This window comes from Pristis pectinata, chromosome 23, assembly GCF_009764475.1.
Source record: "Pristis pectinata isolate sPriPec2 chromosome 23, sPriPec2.1.pri, whole genome shotgun sequence".
NCBI classification, from domain to species: domain Eukaryota; kingdom Metazoa; phylum Chordata; class Chondrichthyes; order Rhinopristiformes; family Pristidae; genus Pristis; species Pristis pectinata.
The window spans coordinates 5,681,048-5,693,244 of NC_067427.1; the positions used below are offsets into that span (position 1 = coordinate 5,681,048).

The 12,197-nt window shown below is 38.0% G+C and overlaps 1 protein-coding gene across 1 annotated transcript in view; it reads right to left on the minus strand.

The window, feature by feature from the left end:
- Nucleotides 1-12,197, minus strand: part of scai (suppressor of cancer cell invasion) — a 95,264-nt gene that overhangs the window by 15,126 nt on the left and 67,941 nt on the right. Inside the window, 6 exon segments of the mRNA XM_052036997.1 lie at nt 4,354-4,435; nt 5,365-5,464; nt 7,943-7,970; nt 7,972-8,022; nt 8,369-8,470; nt 10,953-11,054. Of these exon segments, the coding sequence (XP_051892957.1) occupies nt 4,354-4,435; nt 5,365-5,464; nt 7,943-7,970; nt 7,972-8,022; nt 8,369-8,470; nt 10,953-11,054 (465 nt within the window).

Consider the following 12,197-nt stretch of genomic DNA (forward strand, 5'->3'; position numbering starts at 1 on the left):
TTAAAGTACATGGCACAGAAAGAATATAATGTCATGAGTACAAGATGGGAGAATGGAAAATTAAGAAGTTTAAAAAAAGAAAAACTTATCCACAACTGTTATGTTATGTTACCTGGCCCAAAGGGTGAGGGACCATAAACTGACAGTGGGACACATTGAAAAGCTTTAGGGATTCTTGAAGGAAGTTGTTATTTCTAACAAGTTTAAGTTCTTTTGAAGTAGGTATTGGAGAATTGGAATAAGGATATCAACTGATGATGAAATAATCAATAAACATCAAAGACATTTAGACCACATTGTGATTTATAATATCCATTGGCCGTACGGAACTACAAAAAGGGAGGGCATAATAGAGCAATAGTGGTCCAAAATTCTTGTTAAGTATCACAACAGAATCAGTTATTTGCAGTCAGTAGAAGAAAGAAAAGATCACCAATGAGCTTGCCTTCTATCTGATCTGGTGGAGGACGGTACTTTTAATATATACTTATTTCAGATGTGCTTCCACTTTACTAAACTGTTTGCTTTTTAAACTCCCTTAACAATACAATCATCGTCAAACCTTTAGAAAGTCCCAGTAATGAAACTGGACCCTTTATTTTTCTAAAGTATGGTTTTGTATGAAGTAATAAAGTGGAGTCTCATTCCTTCAGATCTTAACTATTGGATATTTACATTTATAGATGTAATTCTCTCTCTTAACCAAATCTTTTCTCCTCTTCACTATTTTATTTTCTATATTAACTTGACATTGAATTTAATATTCTGAGTCTGAATGCTGTAATGCTTATTAACAGTTCTTTAATCTGTGGACACCATTGACCTGTTTACACTGATCCCAGATCCCTAATAGAGGTCTCTAATTACTTAAATTCCAATGCAATTCCCAGAAAATATGTGCAATATAATGAATGCTTGTGTCCTTTATTCAACACAAAGACCAAATCTGGTTCTTTATTTAGTTTAAACCCACATTTTTTTTTTAATGGAATCCATCACTCTTCAGGTAAAGATTCAAACCTGTTACCCCTCTAATTTTTTATTTAATATTAATCATCCCATAAAATATGATGATAATTTCCACGCTCTAAGTTACATGTTTTGGAAAGGACAAATACGAAAGGAGCAATTATAACTTCCTAGAGTTTCGATATCTGTATCTGTAAAGAAGTTATGAAATGTTGGGAACTGAAGTCAATGCTCAAGTCTCTTCTGCTTAGCAAGTGACTTTAATTTTCCATCCAGAAACACGCTTCCAATAGACTTCACGATACAGCAGCCCAGCTGTTCATTACAACAGTTCCGTTATATCAGAACAAACCGAGAGAAATCAGATGCAAGTATTGTACATCCAAGCACATGGGCTTTCTTAATCTCAACAACTGATGTCTCTCAAGGACTAAAGGGCACAGAAAAAAAACCCAGTTCAGACCTATCCCTCACAAATGAAAGTCATAAAAAATCCACCTCTGTGTCTCAAACTGAGCTTGCACTAGAAAATAAAAAACAAACAAAATAAATCAACATTCACAGGCAATCCATCTCCCTATGGCTTAATACAACATACAGGTGTAGGACCACTCAGCCTCTCAAGCCTGCTCCACTACTAAATAAAATCAGGGCTAATCTGGTTGTAACTTTCAGCTCCACATTCCCACCTACCCATGGAAACTTTCAGCCCCTTTTTTGATCAATAATTTATCTGTCTCTGCCTTAAAAATATTCAAAGATTCTGCTTTCACAGCCCTTTGAGGAAGAGAGTTCCAAAGACTCGCAAGCCTCTTGCAGAAAAATGAGTGCCCCTTAGTTTTTTTAAACAGTAACCCCTGGTTCTGCAACGCCTCTCAGACTCAATGCAAGACAAATAATTAGATACATTTTAACCTTTAGGCTCCAGAAACAATACAAGGTCCTTCCTGATCTCCAGTTAACATGCCTACATCTCAGGCTACAGCTATGGATTCAAACAACAGATAAAAGTAGCAGAAGCAAAAGGAAAATCAATGGCATGATTTCATGGTTCCTCTTATTTACCTTATAAACAGTAAAATAATCTCAAGATTAGATCATTACACTTTTTACTTGAGACCAATGTCAATGTACTTACTGTGATGCCCAAACATGTACACAACTGTTTGCCCAATGAAGGTTCACACAACCCTCAGCATCATCTCCTTGCATTCAAAGTTTCTAAAGTAAATTATTGAATCCACAAAAGGCAAAACAGGTCCAATGAACCCAAACTGGTGAGAAATTGTCCTTTCCTCCTCATCCTCTCAACTTTTCAAATTATAAAAACAGCAGTGCTACAAGAACATAAGGAAATAGACATAAAAGTAGGCCACTCAATGTGATCATGGCTGTTCTGCCCCAGGGCTCATCTCCTCTTCTGTGCTACTTCCCATAACCCTCAATTCATTGTTATTGCAGACATTTATCTATTTCCTCTTTAAATATCCACACTGGTCTAACCTCCACAACCCTCTGAGGTAGAGAGTTTCAGAGATTCACTACCCTCTGCAATAAGATGTAATGCCTTTAACATATACAGTACAAGTAGCCTGTACTTCACAGAAGAACAAGTAAAATATAAACATTATAGGGACACATTATTCCAAAAAGATGGAAGTGATGGTCAGAGGTGAGTTAGTGCCTGTTGTGAATAGAAGTGGTTTAACACACCTTATGACAAACTAGTTGACCTAAAATAAGAAATAAATCTCCCTCCCTTGGTGGGAATAGTGTGTATTAGAGGGCTTAGTAATGCGGAGAGATTGAATAGGCTGGGACTGATTTCTCTGGAATGAAGGAGGCTGAGGGATGATTTGATAGAAGTTATGAGGGGCATAAACAGGGTAGATATTCATAGTTTTTTTTCCCCAGGGTAGAGGAGTCTAAAACTAGAGGGCACAGGTTTAAGCTGAGAGGAGAAATATTTAAAGGGAACCCGAGGGGCAAGATTTTCATACAGAGGGAACGAGCTGCCAGAGGAAGTGGTAGAGGCGGGTACAATACCAACACGTAAAAGGCGTTTGGACAGGTACATGGATAGAAAAGGTTTAGAGGGATATGGGCCAAATGCCAGCAAATGGGATTAGCTTACATAGGCATCATGGTCAGCAAAGGGCCTTTTTCCATGCTGTATAACTCTATGAATCTATAACTGAGATCAAATTAGAGAGATCTGTTGCTCATCCACTCATAACCACATTTGTCAAACTGAGAAAGCGCAAGGGTTTTTATTTCCAGTTGAGAAATGATATGAATAATAACACAGCAAGAGAGTCGTGACTCATTCAGTCTTAGTTTTGCATGTTCAATTTATCCTCCCCAGAATTGTGGGAGGGCGGAGGTGGAGATGGCAGAAGTGATGATTCAGCATTAGCCTTCCAGAGCTCTTTATTTTGTTAGAATCTGACAGCATTGCATAACAAAACTCACGACTGAAAACAAGGAGGAAAAAAAACTTGCAGAAGATACACAAATTCAAATATATGGTCACCATAAGTTGGTACATATTTGAAAAGTTTTGAACATTTTTACCACAAATTACTTCTTAATAATTCTGCTTATTAGAAGTAGAAGCAAGGATTACAGTGTACAAACAGGTCATTCATTCCAATAAAACTGCTTGTGTATATTTTGCTAATATACATTATCTTGTTTAAACTTACTCTTCAATGTCATTCCATAGTCTGTAGCGAAAAGAAACACATTCTGATCACTGTTTAAAGATAGCTTTCCTGCTTCCCTCTTATTGACCTGCCCTGTTTCTAATGGAAATAATTCATCTTTATTTACTTTATTGCACTGCTTCTCAGATCTTTGAAATTTTCTCAAAAACAGAGTAAAAAGTCTTAATATCTTAAGTTTCTCTTTATTACTCTTGATAACATCCTAGTGAAACTGCATTGCATTTTTTCCCATTAATTTTGTAAATTTCCTACAGTGGATACCAAAAATTAAGGTTTAATAGCATTACCTTCTTGTTTTGTAGTTAGGTCTCCAAAATATAACAAAAAAACAAGGAAAAGCAGGAGGAGAGATCAGAAGGAGCAGAAATTGAAAAAAGGAAAAATAAAAAATCCAAACCAGATTTATTAGGCTTACGTACATGGTTTCTTGAAAACTTTATGTACATTTAGCAGCAAGAGCACATTACTAACATTTTGAAAGTTAGAGCACCAGATATTCTTTTTAAAACAATAGCATGTAAGTGCATCAACTCAAAAACACGGATTTAGAAAGATTATACCTGTGCTGACAGTCATTCCAGCAATTGGAGTTACATGCAAGAATCACTTATGCAGATTTAGTTTCCGAAAACAATTTAAAGAAGCATTTTTAACTTACCTTATATGCTATACTATTTGAAGAGTCCACAATTAGAAACAATGGTTTCCGTGTAAAAGGGAAAAAATCACCAGGATGAAGGCTAATGAGGAGAGAAAATACAGAAGCATTACAGCAATCTGAAAAGTAATTTTACCAAGAAATTATGCCTTTATATATTAGGTATTCAGTGTGCCTACAATGGATGTTTTGAGGCCCAAATGAAAGAAATAGTTGTGGATTTATCTTCATTTTAAAAGACTTGCAATGAAAATTAAACAATTAGTGAACAGATTAATTATTACAATGCACATGCAATACAGAAAACAAACCCTCCAATAAAGGTAATTTTTACTTGCATTCATGGTAAATGTCAACCACATTGATACCTATCTGGAGTCACCATACTGGCCAATCATTAAGGGCAAGAATTCCTTCCCTAAATGACATTAATAAACCAATGGTGCTTTTTAGCAACATTCCCCACAGTTTCAATTTCAATTCGCGAATAATAAGACCAGCTTTTCATTCCAGGATATATTTAATTAACTGAATTTAAATGCCTCAACTGGGATTTTGAATCCTTGTCAGTCCAAGCCTCCAGATTGCTAGACCAGTAATTTAACACCACATTCAAATCATAAAACCCTGCCTAATGCAGATTAAAACATTTGGGTACAGGGGACAACCACTATGGAAATCATGACAAGACTCAGATGATGATTCCATAAAAATTCTGTCAGAACAAGTCACCAATGGTTTAAGAAATGAGAGGCAAAGATAAAGCTGTAGATGCTGTAGCTTTTAATATTCATTGACATAAAATACACCAGTGCACTAAAAATTGTTAGCAGGTTTCCTTATTTGGTCAGGGTATTTTAATTCATAGGCAATTCTGGTCCAAGTCTATATATCTCAATTATACGGAAACTAGTGATTGCTGTACACTGCAGTAAAGACTTTTTTTTACCTATATAAAGTTTGAACTGCTCAATACCTGCACTAAGATTTATTAATATTGTCCTGACATACCAGTGCATTTCTTTAAATGAATTGCTGCGTTTTTGTATTACTTCCATGCTTCCTGTGTCACGATTATTGTTGGTGAGCACTCCACCAAAATCATACGGGCCTAAACGGGAAAACAGACAGGCATTTATGCGAGATGTAGTCAGATTTTACAACATTCCAGTCTGATCCTTACTTCCATTCTCATTGCACACAAACCCTGTTGCATTAGATGTTTGCTCATCACAACATTAATCAGAACAGGGCTTCATGGACAATTTTATAATTACTACATTCTTCATTTACAAAATGAACCCCTGGGCTCTACAACAGTGTCATTGATGACTTCACTACTCCCCTTCTCCACAATTATTTAAGATCTCTCTGTCCATTTAATTCAACCTTTCGAGTTTCCGTCATTTCCATCATCCATCACTGGAGCCTTGCCTTCCAATCCAAAGGTCCCAAGTTCTGGAATTCCTTTCATAAACCTCTCTCCTCTTTTAAGACACTCCTTAAAATCTACTTTTTTGACCAAGCTTTTGATCACCCCTTCTAGTCTGAACCTCTGGCACTGCTTGATAACACTGCATTCTGGATACATCAAAGACACAACATAAATGAAGGCTGCTGAAAGAAAATAGCTTTAATGACATTGATCTTGAATGCAATACACAATCTGAAGATAGCAATGCACTTCAGCTAGCATGATCTGGAACACACTGCCTGAAAAGTTGGCAGAAACAGTTCCAGTTAGTGATTAAATACATAAAAGGTTGCTGCAAAACTGAACTAGAGCAGAAAATAGTGGAAATACAAAGCAGATCCATGAACAGATATAAAGTTAACAATTTAAGTTGACAACTTTGCACCTGAGTCATCCACCTAAACCATTACCTCTCTCTCTCTCTGTAAAACTTAAGACACAACAGGGAAGAGCAGGAGAAATGGAAAAATTGCACAGTTCTTTCAAACTGCCACCATAAGTAAAATGAGCCAATGACCCCATATCACTTTATGGTTCCATAAGGGATGCTTTATAATATTCTCTCAAACATGAAGAGAGCAGGAATAATCAGGATATGCACCATGGTGTCACAAAGGGGGGCCACTTCTTACCAACCTGCTTAAATTCTTCAAATAGATAACCAGAGTGATGGATAGAGGTAGCTTTATAGCCAGAGTATATTTTGAGCTTAAAAGATTTTGATGAGGTGCCACACTAATGTAGGTTTAGAATAGGGCTAAGGACACATCCCATGTAGGACTCGCTGTGGTCTCTTGGACAGGAAGAGGTCATTCATTCTAACAGGTCTGCTTTCAGACATGCTACACATGGAAAATAAAAGGCATTCTTTCTAGTGCATACCAATATTCTGGATGTAGACACTGGATGGCTCTGGCGTTGTTTGACATGAATGCGTATGCTGGTTTCAGAGCTCCAAAACAGAACAATTACAATCTAATAAGTGATGGAGAATAAGCTTAGATCTGACAGATGACACCTTTCTGACAAGTATTGTGTAATGTCCACAGGAAAGGCTACTATATACGTATATCCTCAGAGCCCAACTACATGCTATGTGAAAAAATTCTTGTCTCTTTTGGTTCTTTGGCCAATCCCCTTCATTTTTATGTCTCCTAGTTCCTGACCCTTCTGCCAATGAGGTCCACCTACTGTCAGTACACCTCATGGTTCTAAGTATCTCTCTCAGTTCCTTCGCAACCTCCTCTGCTCCAAGGAGAACCACCCCAACTTCTCCAGTATATTCACATAACCAATGTTCCTCATCTCTGGAAACATTCCAGTAAGTATCTTCCACACACTCTCCAAAGCCTTCTGTTGCCTCTGGACAGGGGATACCAATTTAAGGTGAAGATCAAAGATACAGGGGGATACAAGGAAGAATTTTCTTTCTCCTGCAAAGAATATAGTGATCTGGAAAGTATAGGTGGTGGGAACGGTCAAAGCTTTCAAAGTGGAACTGGACTGGCAGTTGAGAGTAAATAATTTACAGGGTATGTGGAAAGGGTGTGGGGAAATGGAACTAAATGGTTTCCTCTAACAGAACTCCAGCATGGACTTGATGAGCTGAATGGAGTCATTCTGTGCTGCAACTATACCACGAACAAGCCAGTACAAATTTAAGAGTATGAAAGTGCCCCTACTGGAACAACATCATATGATTGCCATAGAAGCCCTTGAAAGGGGCAGCATGGCTCTATAACTTTAAGACCAATACTAAGGATAAAAGTCTTAGCTCCCACTATAGTGTTAGGGACCTTTTATTCTTGACAAAAAAAAAACACCCAGGGAAAAATTAGTTACAGTTAAAAAGGGATCATAATGGTCTCTTCTACAAAATGAAAAGAAAATTCTGGTCCAATTTCAACTCAAGAGTAGACTAATTTAAAAAAAAGTCAAATTTTCAGCAGATTGATGGAAATTATTTTTATGCTATTTGTGCAATACAAGTATCTCCTATACATAGAGATAACGTTTGAAAATAATTCTCCTGGCCCAACCACATCTCCTACAGTTTAAAATGCCCTCAAAGCAATTCAAGCTCGATGGATGACTAGAAACGATCCTTTAAAATACCTTCATAATCACAACGACCTGTGGGGAAACACACCAGTGGCTGACAGGTAAACCAGCAGGACACTATTTCCAGGCAGCTCCTGAAAATGAAAATAAAGGAATGGTTCATGTAGCATTACTGTCATTGACATGCTCCTCAATTGATTACTGGACGGTTACAAAAAGTAAGGACTTGCAGTTAAGAGCCACCATAAATTTAAACAGTTGGGAATAACTGTAATAGCACAACAGGTTGAACTGAAACAAGAGATTTTAAGAACTTTCTTGACAGGTTTAAAGACATTTCCATGTAAAATCAGACGTTCACCACTTCCATTTGATTTTTGCATATTCTTACAATCATTTAATTCAGGTTTCTGTGATAATTACAGATTGTTGTCAATTATAACCTTCCCATTTTAACCAAATTGAAACATATAAACAGACCTTAAATGATGCAGAAAGGAACGTGTAAAGTTGACTGAATGTTGGCTTGTATAGCAAATATTTGTGTGGATTTTCTCGTTTTGATGGTTTCTCTGTTGGCTCCTGGAGAAAAAAGAAAAATAGTAGAAATTCTGTATTGTCATTTTTATTGAAGTATTTCATCACTTTTGCACCTCTGACAACATCTTTATGATTGCCTGTACACTATTCTCAATTCATATAACCTGCTCTCAGCCAAATAAAAAGTAATTTCTACATTGAAGAGTTTAAACACTGATCATTTTGCAGCGAAATTTTAAAATTAAAATATTTTTTCACCATACTGAAATAACTGTTTCAATACTCAACAGGACCGGTCAAGATTTTGTGGAGAAATGCCGGAAGTTTGTACAGAACTTTGGGCGTTTCCTGCATGGGGTGCAAGTTTGAAATTCTCAAACACAGGTGCATGAACACCAAAGGCCAGCCTCTCCATGACTGCATTTGACATTAGATTCCCCATGGAGTCCCATTGCACAGCGCTAGGTTGGGCAGCTGTGCTGGAAATTCAACTGAAAAACCTGCACCAACCTAGATTTGGCAGAGGAATAGTATCTCCGCTAATCTGAACAGAGAGGAAAAGCAGCAAGTCCCAAGTATGCAGTAATTTACATATTTCAGTTAAATGTTCTCAATCTGGTTTTGTTGTCCTTGAATGCTTGTGCTCAAATTTATTTTTAAATTTCTTAATAATTTCAAATGTTTTAATTTAGTAGCTTTTAAATATTTCTGAATATATCCAAATCCAATTTCTTTCAGTTATTCATTTTTCAGGATTTCTATTTTTGTTTGTGAACTCAACATTTCTTGCCCATCTCCATTACTGCCTTTGAGAAAATGGCACAGAGTGGCCTCCTTGCATCGCTTCAGTCCTTCTGCTGAAGGTGCTTCCTCAATGCTGTTGGGAAGAGAGTTCTAGGATTTAGACCCAGCAACAACAAAGGTAAAGTTAGGTCAGTGTGCAGCTTGGAAGGGAAGCCGCAGATAGTGGCATTCTCATGCATTTGCTGCCTTTCTTCTTGGTGGTAGAGGTTGCATGTTTTGGAAGAGTAGCCCATGCCTGAATGTTGTCTATGGCTTGCTGCATGCCAGCATGAATTTGTTCATTTGCCAAGGAGCTGCAAATGGAACTGAACATTCTGCAATCATCAACAAACATCCCCACTTCTAACATTATATGGAAGGAAGGTCATTGTTGAAGTGGCTGAAGATCAGCTCCAGCGACTTGGATTCAACTTTGACCTCCAGTGCTGTCACATTTTCCCTGTGACTGGGTGGGCAGGGGAGAAACAACAGGTTGTAGGGAAATAATTGGGAGAATGGGGTTGATGGCATTGTTCTGAATGACTTCCTTCTCTTTTGTAAAGAAGTAATATGGTTGGGCCTAGGACACTGCCCCAAGGAACTCCTGCAGAGACATCTTGGAGCTGAGATGATAAAGACTTCCAACAACCACAACCATCTTCCCTTGTGCAAGGCATGACCTCAACCACTGGACTATCATCCCTTTGATATCCATTGACTTCAGTTTCACCAGGGCTCCTGGATACTACTTTGGTCAAGTGCTGGCTTGAAGTCAAAGGCAGTCACTCTCACCTCACCGCTGGGATTCAGCTCTCTGCTCCAGTCTTGGACTAAGGCTGTGATGGAGCTGTGGTTCCTGGAGGAAACCCCAAACGGGCACGTGTGAGCAGATTATTGGTGTGTAAGTGCCCCCTGAAGCTAGGTGGCTTCTATCATTTTACTCATGTTTGAAATTACCTGGATTGGATACGTGTATGTAAGTACATTCTACATGACTGCATTCATGATTAAATGACACTGCTGTATTAAGGCCATATCACATAAGACTAGGCTGTGACTTTTCAGGATATTAACACAGTGGATCAGCAGGAAGCAAATCTAGACCTGGTGCATGGGGTCAGGGGTGACCACGGGAGACTTACTACTGGCAAAAATATCAGGCTATTGATAAAGGTGCACAATGCCCAATTGTTACTCTTGGGACTCAAAGTACATTCACTTGAGGTGAAACGTCAATGGTTTCAAAGAATGGTAGTATTTTTTGTTAGAAATATTGGGGGAGTCTCACCCAATGAGACCAAACAAGTTTACTAATGGATTTGAAGCCAAACCCACTTAAACTACTTACTTAACAATCTCTTTTTAAATCACCAATATTGCCAGCTGAGCTCTTTTGATTTTTCAAGTGGTACATAGTTGTGACTCATAGCAAACCTGGGTTTTTCCTGGCCTTCTTTCCTTTTGAAGGGGTTGCCTTAAAATTAATTTGTCAGATCTCTCCACAGATCCAGACAGGCCTACAGAGTTTCCAGTATTTTCTCTTTTAGAACTTAGTCAATCCATTCGGCACCACCTAAACATTGTAACAGTGTAAGAGATTGGAACTTGCTTTAGATATTCCAAGCAAAATCAACGAGAGTTATATTGGATGTGAATCAATCATTTCTAAAACAAAACAACTGTTTTTTGCCTCAAACTTAAGAAAAAAAATGTATAATATTAAACTGGAATCATCTCTCACCTGTGATCCAGTCTTGCCTAATTGTGAGGTCAAATTAATAGGTTCTCGTTCCAGGGCCTGCAGCATTCTGAACATGTCAATAGTCAATTCGCTGAACTTAACCTGAAGTTTAAAAAAAACAAAGCAAATCAAAAATTCATAGAAGATGACACTTCTACTTTATAGCATAGATGTCCACAAACACAGAAGATCACGCAAGTTTTAAACAAGAGCCCAAGCTCAGTTTTCCATTGGCCCAGAGCAGTGAATATCACACAGGCTGCCCAGTTTCTTCAATAAGAAGATCAAGTACAAGTTACAGCCTATCAAGATCCCACTATGTGTTCTTAAGGAACTAAACATCTAACAGATCAAAGTCAACTCTACAAAAAAAATCATTTTGCACATCAAAGCAGGCACTGCACAAGGGGCCTGGGGCCAGTTCTGTGCAAGGCTCCTGTATCCTAAGATGTGACATGCAATCCCTCATGCTAATTGGAATTGTAAAATTCAGGGCTTCTGTGCATAACAACATGCAGGCAGCAGAGTCTCAGGTGAATGAAGGGAGGAGCACCACACTGGCTACAAGGAAGCAAATGCTACCGGTGATGGCCTTCCAGAACAGGAAATAGAGGTGGTTGAGGTCTCACGATCATCTGGGAATCAGGCTGATGTTCACCTCAGCAGATGCATTGCACTTCACAATATCACAGCAGTGACCACAATTGCGCACTGCACGAGACACTAAAGCTGTATGACAGACATCAGTGCTGCAAGCTCATCAGCCTCTATCAGCAATTGCATCACCTGCAGAGAGGACCTCAGTGTATCCTCCCAAAATATGCTGTGCATCTAGAGTTGCTGATTGCTTTTAGCAGTCGTGGTTTCAAGTTAAATTCTACTGTGTAGCAGATACAAATGACTTGCTACTCTGCAGAAAATATATCTTAGTGTTACATGTTTCCAATATCCTATTAAATAATAAAGATCAATATGTTAAGAAAATCAAAAAAAACTGCAGATGCTAGAAGTGTGAAATATAAACAGAAAACATTCAGAGGGTCAGCTAGCATCTGTGGAAATAGAAACAGAGTTAATATTCCAGTTTAAAGATCCCTTGTCAGTTCTGATGAAGAGTCTTCAATCTGAAAGATAAATAGGTTGTAAATTTAAGCTCTTAGAATATTCCATATGGGCCAACCAGATCTCTTGCAAAACCTGATACACTTATTACCTTGGCTGGCTGTAACAAAATAGATTTTCTAA